We start from the raw sequence: 15,050 nt of genomic DNA, 5'->3' as shown, positions 1-15,050 counted from the left end.
TTTCTCCACTTTTTCTATTAGAATATCGCAAACACGAGCAACGTGCTTTGCACTTACCGTTGACCCAGCAATAACACTTTCTCGGATTTTATGTTCATTTTGTTTGATTCTTCAAATTGTTGATTCATTTAAATTCAGAGTCCTTGCAACAACTGGTTTTTCTCCAATTTTCAACCGATCCAAGATTTTAATTTTTTCTTCGAGAGAAATGAATTTCCTCTTCAATGTTGTTTTTTTCCCTTTCGTTGCAGTTTTTTTTTTTTTTTTTAGTGGCCATTACAATAAAAATAAACTTACATAAAAAAGAGCATTACATATGTATGTAACTCACCAGAAAATAAACTGCTCAGTTTGAGAATAATATACTTATGATTTTAAATGTGCTTTCCTGGCAGAAAATGAAGACAATTTTCAACAATAAACAGTTTACAGTAAACCCTAGATGGTGAACCTATGGCACTCTTGCCAGAGGTGGCTCGTCTGAGAATTTTGCTGGCATGTCAGCGATTTACAGGTTGATATCCTTTTATATGCTTATAAGTTATTGAAGTTTTTTTTTTAATTGTTACAATACGTACAAGCTGAATTTTGTTTTACACAAGACAGCAGCTATAAAGACGTGCATATGATTGGTGTGGTATTAACAAAAGATCGTGCGACCCAAAGACAAAAGCAACCGACAAGTGTTGGGTTGAAATGCTAATTCTCTTCAATCGAATTCCATAATATCTGAAACTGTTATAACATTCACTATTAGTTTTAGCACATTCTCAATGGGGCGTCATTTATCGTTCCGATGGAACTTCTCGTTACTTGCTGGCTCAACTCACACAAAAGTTTCAACCCTTGGTTGAATTTTATGGCTTCTTGGCAGGCGAACTCGCACATTCATTATATGGCATGTTTCAATTCTTGGTAGTCTTTTATTTTAAGTTAGCCTTTGTGATCTGTCATGATGACATCAAGAATTTCAAATGTACTAAAACAAACACTTATTTCATAATTGGAAAATTGGACAATAGTTTTTAGTTAGATACTGTGTTTCGGTGCAACATATGGTTTTGCTCAAGTCTGTACAGCATAGTTTTTGTGAGAGGAGACGTGATTTATTAGTTAGTGCCATTTTTATTCCATCTGTCTCTAATTGCACTATTTGTTGAGAATGTCACAGACTGAAAAGCCTCTGTACCTTATTCAGTGATACAATAAAACTAAATTCGATACTTATAACTACTTGGGCAATACGGGCAGACACAAATTTAACGAAGATGAAATTTGATTTTTAAGTCCTACGGCGAAAAATATGAAAAAATAAATAAATAAAGGATTACTAGAAATTGTAGACTGCGTTATATCGAAACCGCGTTGAACAAGGGATATTACAATTTGTAGACCGCGTCATATCGAAATCGCGTTGTATAAATACCGCATTATACGAGGGTTACCTGTATACACACAAGAAATAACCTAATGAAAAAAGACGTACAAGTCAATATAATATACAAAAGAATCAATGGATAGAACATAAGAATTATGTTACGATCGAAATTTGTTAATAGAAAACAACAGTGAAGAAATAAAAGTATCAGGAAAAATTTAAAAAAAAATGGATTATATGGCATAAATACAAAACTTAGGAGATATGGTGGAAATTGATATAAAGATTATTACCTCTCTTTATCATAACTATACTGAATATCTGGACTGTGAATGTAAAGGTTACTGTGAGTAGGCACGCTTTGTCAATGTTCTTTTTCTTAATTATAGATGCATAGGATTAGTATTAGTACAAGTGATAATTGTGTTTATAGAAAGGAGTTGGTGTGAATTTGAGTTTAGGATTGTAGATATACAAAAGTAATATGATTATGATTTTGTACAAAGAATGGAAGGAACTGAATTTGATTAGAAATAAGTAAACAACTGCTCTTATATTGCAAACTTGTTAAGCAACTTGCTAAGGTTATGCAGAAGTGATGGGTTTAAGTTAACAATTAAATGAATGTTAAGCTGTTTCAGTATAGTTATGATTAAGAGAGGTAATTTCCTCACCATGAATGTATTATTTTGTAACATAGTCGTGTAGGTGCTCCATAGATAACTGCTGTGCTCTCAACTAGAGTTGCAGGCGATATCCTTTCTTCGGACTTCCTACTACGACGGCTGTTTCTATCCTCACTGGTTGGTCACTTGGTCTGTACCGGGAAGAACTCACATCCACGTGGTGGATCTCCTCCTGGAAACAGTCCGGTAATATCATGGAGATATACAGTTGACACACTACAATCTTCCATCGGGTTGTTAGGAAAGATCTGCCGAAGTCTCCATTTTCCTCTGGCCTTCTCATTGTCCTGTGCATTGAAGCAGGAACTCCACAGGTACGGCCTTGTCTCCTCACAGTCGGAACTGGATCCTATGAGAAGGGAAGGGAAAAAATGGCGAGATTCTGTTTCCTCTCAGTCCCCTTAAATATCTTTCTAATCCTTTGTTTCAATACTGAAGTTCCGTGATTGTCCTGTAATGTGATGACATCACTTCGGCTCTCCCCCTCCTAATGTCTCTAATGTGGGTGCCTATTTTTGTTCACAAGATACTGCGAACTCTTACTTTTGCTGATTCATTTTCCTAATCTTGTTTAATCTGCTCTCTTTAGTTTTTCATATAACTTTCAACCTTTGTTTCAATACTGAAGTTCTGTGATTGTCCTGTAATGTGATGACATCACTTCGGCTCTCCCCCTCCTAATGTCTCTAATGTGGGTGCCTATTTTTGTTCACAAGATATTGCGAACTCTTACTTTTGCTGATTCATTTTCCTAATCTTGTTTAATCTGCTCTCTTTAGTTTTTCATATAACTTTCAACAGGAATTATTTTATGTACTTTACAAGAATATAAGAAATTATTTAAATATTATTCTGACTTCACATTTTACGACATATATACAGGGTGTTCGGGATAAATTTGACAGTTTCGTAAGGAAAAAGAAAATCTTCTTTGTATCTATTAAATTTAATGAATTGACAAAAAAACATTACAGGCAGAGTTAATTACAATACTATCAACAAGATTTACTCAAAATAACCACCATTAGCATCGATCACAGCTTCAATTCTGCTTTGGAACCTCGAACAAGCTGATGCTACAGTCTCCCTGGGAAGGGCCGCAAAAACTGTTTTAATTTTATCCATTAACTGGGCTTTTGTATTACTGGAAGTGCGATTGGTGTCTTTTTCAACTGCGCCCCATACAAAATAATCCATGGGGTTAAGGTCTGGGGAGTTTGGAGGCCAAACATTTGGACTGGTGAAGTCGTAGAAATTTTCAGACAACCATTTTTGACTTTTCCCAGAGGTGTGGCAAGGGGCCGAATCCTGCTGCCATACATACGGCCTACCATTGGCTACCCTTGTTATCCAGGGCTTGACTACAGTTAGCAACTCCACGAACAAAGCCCGAATTCCAATGCCAGGGTTCTTCAACACCTGTTCCTGCAGATTTGCGAGGAATTCTGCTGTACGAACGCAATTAGATCGTCTGCTAGGGATCTTTCTTCTTGCTACATCCTCGTAGTCACCATTGCAAGTCTCTAGTTCATGCCTGATTGTTTTTACTGTATTCAGGGAGCATTGGGCAGCAGTCGTAATATCCTTATTTTGATGGCGGGCACGAATCATCATGATACAAGTTATTCTCTTCCATGATTCAGGTGGGTTCCAGCTATCCATCCTTTCTGACATCTTGTATATGAATGAAGAAGGGTCCAAACTTTTAAATGAAGAGAAGTGTGTGTTAATACATGTAACTTACGGAAAAATATAATTAATTATAAATATGTCAAATTTATCCCGAACACCCTGTAAATACATGTGTTTGAAACCGAGCTCGATAAATTAACTAACTTAACTTATCATGCGAGATTTTACAGTGCTGTATGTTAATACAGCACTGTAAAATCACTATTGTGATCTAAAGCTTTTACAAAAGAAAACAAACGTCATGGTATTTGAAAGCAGAGATCACATTAGTTAAAATTGTCATTGATGATAAAATTATAGAACAAGTGATACAGTTTAAATATTTAACTTGCATTGCATAATAACATACCTGAGTGACAAAGCTATAGATGAAAAATAAAATAAATTTCAGGAAATGTGTGGTGCAAATAAAATAACACTGAATTAAAAAATAATAATAATAATAATAATAAGCAAAACAGCTTAAATTTCTTTTAAAGTAATGGCCCCTATCTGATATATGATTTTCAGAAATTTCAGAAAACTGTTAAAAGCAAAGATCAAAGTAAAATATAAGCAACAGAAATGAGATTTTTTAAGAATTAAAGGATGCACAAAATTAAGTCATAAAAACAATGAAGATACTAGAAGACAGTTTAAATAAAATTATCAAGGAAAATAAAAATGCAAAGGACATTTCTATGGAATGGAGAGAGATTGATTATCTGAAGAAGTGGATAAATACAGGACATACAAAGAGAAAGAGAGAAAAAAAGGAAACTGTTTGAAAGATGGAAGTCCAATGCAACCAAAACTGTCAAGTGCTTTGTCCATGATGAGAAGAAGATTTTGATATACTCAGAGTAATTTCTGACTTCAACATGAATAGTTTAAGATGGGATTTCTTTATACTGAGTTAAACACTTGAGTCTGTAATCAGTAATAGCATTTCCTAAAGACAGACCTCAATAGAGTTTCAGCATTGAAAGATAAACAAAGAAATTATTATTATTTGGTAACCTCCATGGAGTCAACAGACTCATTGTGGGAGGCCTGGTCAATCAGCAACATGTCTATCATAACAAGCTTTGAAGTTATTTATACTACCTGCACTCGCATCACACTCAGGCAATGCATTCCACTCACTAACAATTCTCCATGTAAAAAATCTACTCCTCACACCCTTCTTCACCACATCTTTATACAACTTCCAGGGATGGCCTCTCATTCTTCCCATCTTAACATCCACTCTTTTTTATAATTTCTTCTGTATTAATCTGATAGAATCCCTTAACTGACTTGAAGGTTGCTATCATATCTCCTCTTTTCCTTCTATCTATCAACCTCTGTAATCCACATTCTCTCCAGTGCTCTTCATAGCCAACACTCCAGAGTCCTAACATCACTTTGATAATAAATTTAGTTTAATCCTTTATCCAAGTGTGAGCAAACAAAGTTTGCGTCTGAAAGTATCTTCAGGACTGGGGTAAGGTGGTACAACACCGGGCAACTCGTTGCAAAGGTGGAGCAAGCTGACATCACTCCTATCTCAGTATCTCCCATAATGCAAAACACATCTCTTTGCAGATATGTATAATGTTATGCATTAAGGGAAGGGCCACTACCCAGACTAGTTTTGACCTTTATTGAGGTCTCTTCAGTGGGAGCCAGGCCCAAGTGGAGATAACCAGGCAGAAGCATTAGCAAGGTCATCTCTACCTATAGGAGTTGCCAAACGGTGTGCCACCTTTTTATTAAATTACTCGGGATTTAGAGAAAGATGTTGAAAGTTTATTTTTCACTTGGTTAGACTATAATAAATTTAGTTTAATCCTTTATCCAAGTGTGAGCAAATAAAGTTTGCATCTAAAAGTATCTTCAGGACTGGGGTAAGGTGGTACAACACTGGGAAACTCATTGCAAAGGTGGAGCAAGCTGACATCACTCCTATCTCAGTATCTCCTTGCGGATATGTATAATGTTATGCATTAAGGGAAGGGCCACTACCCAGGCTAGTTTCGATTTTTATTGAGGTCTCTTCAGTGGGAGCCAGGCCCAAGTGGAGATACCAGGCAGAAGCATTAGCAAGGTCATCTCTACCTATAGGAGTATGATTCTTCATGGTATCTCCACTTGGGCCTGGCTCCCACTGAAGAGACCTCAATAAAGGTCGAAATTAGTCTGGGTAGTGGCCCTTCCCTTAATGCATAACATTATACATACCTGCAAGGAGATGTGTTTTGCATTATGGGAGATACTGAGATAGGAGTAATGTCAGCTTGCTCCACTTTGCAACAAGTTGCCCGGTGTTTTACCACCTTACCCCAGTCCTGAAGATACTTTCAGGCACAAACTTTGTTTGCTCACACTTGGATAAAGGATGAAACTAAATTTATTATAGTCTAACCAAGTGAAAAATAAACTTTTAACATCACTTTGGTTATTAGTTTTTGGACCCTCGCTAGTGTTTCCACATTACAACAAAATCTAGGTGACCAAATCTGGCATAATAGTCCATATGTGGTCTGACCAATGCCTTATATAGAGGTACCACCACCACCTCCTTATCCCTACATATCAATGAACTTTTTATCATAGCAGCTATACAATGTGTCTTTTGCAGTACGTGAGATGTGCCCTCGGAACTTAAGTCCACTGTCCACCATCACTCCAAGATCCTGAAGTACAGCTCCACCAATACAGTATGTAGTCTTATATCTCTTCATCCAAAGTGTGATCTCTTCATCCAAAGATTTATTAACATTAATACTATAACCCCACTCATTTGTCCATGCTAAAAGTCTATTCAAATCTTCCTGTAGAGAATTAACATCAGCACTACTTCTGATAATTCTTCCTAACTTTGCATCATCAGCAAACATTTGAAGATCTTTTGTCAATCCACATGACATGTCATTAACAAACAAGTTAAACAGTAGGGGCCCAAGAACAGAACTCTGAGGCACACCACTAGTCACCTTCCTTTTCTGAGACATGGCTCCATCATATACAACTTGCTGGCATCATTCAGAGAGCAGTCTCTGATCCATCTAACAAATATACTATCTATTTGTATCCTCTGCAGCTTGTACAGCAACTTATCATATGGTAATCTGTCAAATGCTTTTGCAAAGTTCAAGAATATCACTGTATATGATTTGCCCTTATCTAATACAACCATTACCCTATCATAGAATGCAAGTAAATTGCTAAAACAGGACCTAACCTTTACAAATCAATGCTGACTATAATAAAGAATGCTATGTCCATCCACCCAATCGTGTATTCCTTTTCTAACCAATTTTTCCAGTACTTTGATTACAACTGCAGATATACAGATCAGTCTGTAATTGGAAACTTCCATTCTCAAACCATGCTTGTGGAGAGGTATTATTTTGCCTTCTTTCCATTCCTTAAGAACCTTCTCCACTGTAAGACTTTAATTAAATAACCAGGACAAGGTATGGCTAACTCTTTTGCACATTCTTTAAAAATATGTGGTATTTATGTCATCCATTCCCACAGTCTTATTAATATCTAGCCTGAGCAACACTTGATACACCTGATTTTTGACCTTTAATTCTCCTAATTCTTGCCTCCCTTCTACATGTTGCACAGCATCATTCATACCACTATGATGTACACTGATGAATGATCGATAAATAATTCCACTATATCATTTCCTATGGTTACTCTGCTACCATAACTATCCACTAGCATCAACCTGCATAATTATTTTTTCTCTTTCTTGCCATATACGAGAAAACGTCCCTTGGATTAGCTTTGACCCGACTGACCAATAGCCTCTTATATTCTACTTTTTATTTTTTAACAACGCTTGTCACTTTTCGGGCCTGCACTTTATATTCTTCATGCATCTGTTCACTGCAAACTGTCTTGTAGTTCCTCCATAGCATCTTCTTTTGTAATACTGTTTGCTTGATTTCACCGTTCATCCATCTCACTCCTATTCTATTTATTCACTTAACTTTTCATATGCAGTTATGCATTGCTTGTGTTAGATACTATCTTATGATTTCCATGCACTGGCAACTTCTTTTCTACACAATTCATCAACTCAATGTATCGATTCTAGTTGACTATGGAGCTTCTGATAATCACCCACCTTATAGTTCCACATATAGACCTTCTTGGTAACAACATTTTCCTGTTTGACTGCCTTCCAAACCAGTACCTCATGATCACTTTCACCAACAGGTGGCAGTGTGATACCTCATTCACAACCACATTCTATATCACTAAATCTAATACTGATAAACCTCGTGTTGCTTCCATCACATGCTGCTTTAGATAGTTATCCTGCAGAAATTCAACAAATTCACTCTCCTTGTTACTATACACACTATCTCTTCTTTCCAATCTAAATTTCTCTAATTAAAATCTCCCATTCGAATCATCTTCCTTTTATTTTCCCAACTAATTTATCTAAACATTTCACAATTAATACTCTCCACATTCCCTGGCCAATAACAGCATCCTATTAGATATATGCTATTCTACTGATCTCAACTTTACATGTACTACTATTTTCCACTTTCTCAAATATGCTAAGGGCCTGATGTATTTGTCATATTGTTTTGAAATATTTGTAATTAAAGCTTAGGGGACTCCTGGATCCAATTCTGTTATCAGAAAAGTGTGGGATAAAATCCAGAAAGTGAAAATATTACCCAATTTCTTTCTTGGAATACAATGGGTGTACAACTGCTGACCTAAAAAATAAAAAATAAAAAAAACTGCATACACTTTTGGAGAGAGAGTTTTGTCAAAATATAAGCAGTACTACTTATCCCCAACACCAAGTTCTGGTTCTATAAAGCAAAGCTGAAAAACATTGAGCTCTCTTCACTTCAAATAGCCTTGAACTGTAAAGTTGCTTTGCTTCAGTATTATCCAACTGTGAATGGACTGGATGAAATAGGAAATTCAATATCATCCAAATGTCATAGGACCAGATGTTTAAACCATTATGAAACGGTTAAACACCTCTCACCACCTTCTATGGATCAAACTTGAGTAGTTGATCCATGTTACATCTGTTAAAGAGAGAGTGTCTTTAATTCTTTAATAGAATTTTCTCTGAACATGAATTTTAAGTAAACTTCTTGAGCTGTATATCTTTATACATTTCAAGAACTTAGCCCATTTTGTTCAGAAACTATCAAAATTGTAGTATTGTCAGATTACCAAATGGTAATCTGACAACATCCATGCAAGTCTACAAGGGGGGGGGGGGTCTGGAAAGTTCTGATAAACACCTAGAACAAAAATGATATTAAAGCAGCTGATATAACCAACAAGAAAGAACATATGAGGATATAAGAACATAAGTTACTTTCATAACTCTTCTACTAGTGTGTTCTTTCTTGTGTTATATCAGTTGCTCTTTAATATAATTTTGTTCTAGGTGTTTATCAGAACTTTTCAAACCCCCCCCATAGATATTAGACTCACTTGCTCTCTCTGTCTTTCTACATCAGTATACCCATAGATGAAGTATTCAGTCTTCAATAATACTCAGTATTTCAAAACCTTTTAAGCACTGCCTTCAGTACTATTTCTTTAAATGGAATAGTTGTCTTTACAAACAGCTGTTTGTTCTGGCCATAACCCCTATCTCCCTGTCTACAGATCTATTCATGGAGAACTTTGAGAAAAAGTTTCTTCCTTTAGAAACCATTTGGTGGAGATAAGTTTATAACATTTTAATTATCTTGAGACATGATATTTCAGATATAAATAATTTTGTAAATTCTCTCAATTCCTTTCATAAAAATAAAACATTAAAAAAAATCATATTAGAATTAATGAATGCAGGCAGACTATCCTTTATTGATATCCTGATCTCAAAAAACCAAGAACAAGAATTTCATTAGGCATTTTACTGAAAGCTCATTCACACTGGATGCTATCTTCATGCTTCATCTTGCTCTCCATCACAAAAAATAGGTATAATTTGTGCTACTTTAAAAAAGAAAAATAGACAGAAAGAATTCTGGTTTCTTCTCAGCCAGTTTGTTCAGAGAGAACTGTCCAAAAAATAGTATTTTCTAATCTTTAGCTTCAGCAAAATCCTGTCATTCATTTTAGAGACCCCATTTCCATTCCATATACTGGAAATCTCTTCATCAAAATTTCTTCATACTTAAAAGTCATAATAACAAAGTTGTCCATGAATACATCCAAATCACGAATTGCTTGTTCTTGTGATCTGCCTTAAACAGAAATAAGAAAAGAGGAATATCTCAAGTGAGGTAGAACTACAAGAGAGAGAGAGAAGAAGAATTAGGGCTTCCTTATCATTTTTCTAATACAACTCACATCATTGATTAGGATAAAGCTATCATGCCTTGTTTTGAAGAAAACTTCCTTTCATATTGTATCAAGTAAATGACCACTGTCATTTACTCACATCTCTCTCTAACAAAAACTAAGGACTCATCTTAAGTGATGTGTTAAAGTCATTAACACACACACACACCAGAAAGTTTGATCTCAATTAAGTTGCGAGATCTACAGATCTCTCAACATAACTGAGATCAAACTTTTCAAATGATCACTGCCATACAATCCTAATGCGTGATGTGTTCCACATATCAGTGGCTTCTTACTCCTCAATTGTCAATAATCAAATGGTTTGAACGAGATTTTTAAAATTTGTATTTAACTTGTAATCTTTACTTTATTTACTATCCTGTAGAAGCTGCTTGTCCACATGAAACATGTGTTTGTATCATTACTATAATTTCATTGACTAATAAAACTCTGACCTTTTATCACTAATTTTAATTTTATACATCAGACTTGCATATTTTACCTTATTTACATATATAGTCATTTGTTAGTGCTTTTTTCCTTTAGACATGATGAATTATAGCCGGCACATCATAAAAAATCAAAACCATAACATCTCATTTTGAAATTGTCTGCCATGTTTAGTGATAAATACTATATCTGTTCCTTTATTTCTCTGGTTCACAATTTCAAACATAACAGCTGATAGTTATTATTTAGAAATATCTCGCTTGTTTGTATCTTTGTTGTCTCTGAGGAATAATTATACTGACATTGTATTTTTATACTTCAGTTTATTGCTACACATCTTTTCTATTGATACATCTTATCTTGATGATGCCTTCTTCAGTTTCCACTGAGTTCATGATTCTTCTGGTACTTGCAGATTTTCCACTTGTTTGCCTTAACAAAAACTGGTAGCTGTGTTTAATGCAGTGATGCCCAAGCATGTGCACACAACATTTACTCATGTTGTACCATCATATTTGTGTGTTGTTTTTCCAGTTTTGTTGGTTGAGTGGATAGCATCTCTGCTCTCCATCCAATAAATTGTAGATTTAAATTTTATATATTGATGCTTGTCTTTTCATTGTCCCCAGTGTGTAAGACTGCTATCCTGCTTATTGGAGGCCTGAAATGGCTTGAAAAAGTTTCATATTTGGTCTCTAGCACAGAATTTCTATAGAACTTAACTGTTATCCCACCACAGTTATAATATGCAATAGGTTTACAGCCTTTCCTGTGTGGAAGTCAGTTCTCTGCACTCCTTCCAAACTTTTGCAGGTCTCCCCCAGTTATCAAGCCTCCATGGTTGCAATTTTATTTTTAGATACTGTAATTATAAAATTTCTTAATATTGTATGGTATTTTATACAATAAAAAGAGATCATTTTTTAAAACTCACATCATGAGAGCTATATATCAATATACACTGTTGTCCAAAATCCTAGGATGAACACTATTTCTGAAGATTACAACCACAAATTCAGATGAATCAGATTGTGACAATTTGTATAACTTAAGATTTCAAGTAGAAAGTGGGTACAGATTAAAATTTTTGAATTGCATGCAAAGGGGTCGTGTGTTAGCACTCAACAGGATAAAAGGCAAAAGGCTTCTCTAAGTGAATAGTGTTTGAAGGAAGCTCTTTTCATGAAAAAATAAAGTTGCAAAATTTGATGTCTTGTAATGTCTCAAAGACATCATCTAGATGATTTCACGTGGGGAAGAATTATTGGAAAGCTTGAAGGAGGCTGCAGAATTGCTTATATTGTCAGACAGTTTGGAATCTCATAGCATTATATCCAAGCTTTGGGCAGCATTTCAAACCAATGAAATATGTTTCATAAGTTTGCTAAGAGGTTGCTCTTGCTCTACCACGGAGCACAAAAACAGATTTTTGGTTATAACAGAAAAACGTAATCAACATACCACAGTAAGTCATCTTGCAAGTCGGCTCCATTCAAGCACAGGTACGTGGATACCTAGACAAGACGTCTGTGACCAGTTGGCCTATAGTCTGCATCACTTTATCCACAGCTCATCATAGAGGACATTTTCAGTGATGTTGTATCCATAAAAATTGGACAAGACACCAATGGGCTAATGTACTGTTGAAAGTTTATTTTTCACTTGGTTAGAGTATAATAAATTTAGTTTAATCCTTTATCCAAGTGTGAGCAAACAAAGTTTGCGCCTGAAAGTATCTTCAGGACTAGGGCAAGGTGATACAACACCAGGGCAACTCGTTGCAAAGGTGTAGCAAGCTACCAACACTCCTGTCTCAGTATCTCCTTTAATGCAAAACACATCTCCTTGCGGATATGTCTCATGTTATGCATTAAGGGAAGGGCCACTACCCAGACTAGTTTCGACCTTTATTGAGGTCTCTTCAGTGGGAGCCAGTGGGCTTCAGTGGGAGAGTTGTTTTAGTCTTTCTGCCAATTCTAGATGACATTTGATCTGGCATGAAAATGGTACTGCTTACAGTTGCAAGAATGTTCTTGAAAGGGATAGGTACTAGGTCATGACCAAGAATTCTTGGTGATGCACCAAGCTACAAATGCTGGAAAAAGGGACTGTGACTTGTGAATGATATTGCAGTGAAGTTCTTCAATGTCTTGTTCAATTGTTTATTGGTGCTGTAGGCAAAGAATTCATTTTGATGGATGACAATGCCACACCACATCGCACATGGGCAGTAGAGTTAGTTCTGGAGACTGAGGATATTAATCAAATTGAGTGGCCAGCACGCTCCCCAGATCTCAACCCCATAGAACACATTTGGGATACAATAGGGAGGCACACTGCTGCTCAAAATTCCCCTCTAGAAAATAAACAAGGCCTTATTCTTACTTCAAAGAAGGAGTGGGCCAGTTTGCTGCAAGAACCTGAATCACTTGCTGCAAAGCATGGTACAATGTTGTGATAGCTGCATTGCAGTTCAGAGTGGACATATTCCATGCTGAAATGTCTATCTGCATAGTTTTCTCTAAGCACTATATATTAATTCCTTAACTACATCCTAAGGAAATTTGTAACTTTTGCCAAAAATGTATTGCAATTTAATTTGTATGGAATTTATAACACATTTTTGGGTAATACAATTTATTAGTATGCTGGCAATAATTTATGCCCATATTTGACCGTAGTCAGGAAACCTTTTTCATATGCAAGTAAAAATGTAGTTCATCCTTAGCTTTTGGACACCAGTATACATATATAATTAAGGATTAATTATAACAGCAAACCCTCATGGCATTAGTTGGAATGTGATTCTAATAGCCCCTCCTTAAACAAGAAGGCTTATTAGAATCACATTCTGGAATTAGCTGGTGAATTTTCTAAGTATTAATGAGTGATGGCTCATTAATACTTAGGTGGTTAGAGTGATAAAGAGTGATCAGATTTGAATGTTGGATCTTATGGTTCATTGATACATATGGGTTTAACATATGTATCAATGTTACACCCATATGTAACATTGATCCATACATATGAATTACAATAATACTAAAGCTTTATTGTAATTCATATAGGTAAACTATCTATATTCATAAGAATAATTTTGTCCTCATAAGAACTAAAACGATGCTGTTGATATAGTTATTTATTTATTATCCAATCAGCATGACTGGGAGGCTCTGAATATAATTTTTATTTTAGATAATTAAATGATAATCTAATAAATAAAAACCTTTAGTGGAATTATTCAGCTTTAATGCTATTAATTTCTTTTATTTTTATTTCAGGACTACTGTATTTACAAGGCAGGCTATTATTATTTAAAAGGCACTGTAACTTCTGATTTTTGATTCTTACCCTTCTTCTCTTTCTACATTTGAGTAATAATATCTTGTAAAGAAATTTATTTGTGTGTGTGTGTGTGTGTGTGTGTGTGTGTGTGTGTGTGTGTGTGTGTGTGTGTGTGTGTGTGTGTGTGTGTGTGTGTGTGTGTGTGTATATACACACACACACACACACACATATATATATATATATATATATATATATATATATATATATATACACACATACACACATATACACGCACACACACTGCTAATATGTATTGTTGGATAAATATGTCAAGATTCTGCCAGACTATTTAGAATATTGTTGATAAAATATCTGTATGAAACTAGAGGTAATAAAATATCTCTCTGTGAAGATTGATAGCTGTTCTTTAATCATCATGATACTACTGTGAAATTATTTCACAGCAGTAATTACTTCTGTGTGAAAAGTAAATACTAAATACTATATGTAAATATTTTGATCCTTTTCAGTTAAACATTATCACATACAGTAAAATTAGAAGCATTCACATGAAAAAGCTTCTCAGAATGGGCATGATTTACATAACTTCATTTTGTGACTTGTAAGCAGTAACAAATTTAAAAAATAAGATCATAGCAGCACTGTTAATTTGTATTTATTCATTCAGACAATTTAGATCAGGCTTAAAGACTATAAGTAATGAAAAGCTGACATGTTTGTAGATTCGACGGGCTTAGGTGAGTGAAATTTGATTTTAAACTTTACACAAGTAGGTATAATTCCTGTCTCTTATGCAAGCTTTGTCACAAAACAAAATTTGACAGCCAACTTAACCCTCTCTACAAATTATGCAAAGACAAAAGTTAATAATTACTAGAGCTGATAAAGATGATGTTACTGTGGTCCACAGTACTGGTGAATATAACTGAAAAATGAATGTAGTGCTCAGACTACACCACTTAAACCTTTAGATTATGAACCCACTAATTGCCAGAAAAAAAAAATTTTCATTACCTAGAATGTATAAACCCAATAACTCCTTCCTTATCAGAAGGATCTACTTATAGTAGATCCTTCTGATTTTCCATCCTTTAAATTAGTTAAACAGTTAGCTAAATCTCTAACACCCTTACTGTCCATACTTCATCATATATGTTAAAATTTTATTTTCTTCAAATCTTTAATCGGAAATTTAGTTTTATATAATGATGACGTCATGG

At 35.0% G+C, this 15,050-nt stretch overlaps 1 protein-coding gene across 3 annotated transcripts in view; it reads left to right on the top strand.

The window, feature by feature from the left end:
- Positions 1 to 13,950, top strand: part of LOC150102911 (DNA-directed RNA polymerase III subunit RPC5-like) — a 459,314-nt gene extending 445,364 nt beyond the window's left edge. For all 3 annotated transcript variants that reach the window (XM_090397865.1, XM_090397866.1, XM_090397864.1), the window contains one exon: positions 13,803 to 13,950. In XM_090397865.1, coding sequence (XP_090253991.1) covers positions 13,803 to 13,865 — 63 coding nt within the window. In that variant the 3' untranslated portion in view covers positions 13,866 to 13,950. The remainder of the gene's footprint in view (positions 1 to 13,802) is intronic.
- Positions 13,951 to 15,050: the final 1,100 nt, after the last annotated feature.

The sequence above is a fragment of the Typopeltis vanoorti genome, chromosome 9 (assembly GCF_054136105.1).
Source record: "Typopeltis vanoorti isolate ZY-2024b chromosome 9, IOZ_Tvanoo_1.0, whole genome shotgun sequence".
In the NCBI taxonomy this organism is placed as follows: domain Eukaryota; kingdom Metazoa; phylum Arthropoda; class Arachnida; order Uropygi; family Thelyphonidae; genus Typopeltis; species Typopeltis vanoorti.
Note: the sequence above shows the minus strand (reverse complement) of the source record. Positions and strands in the feature narration are given on the sequence as shown.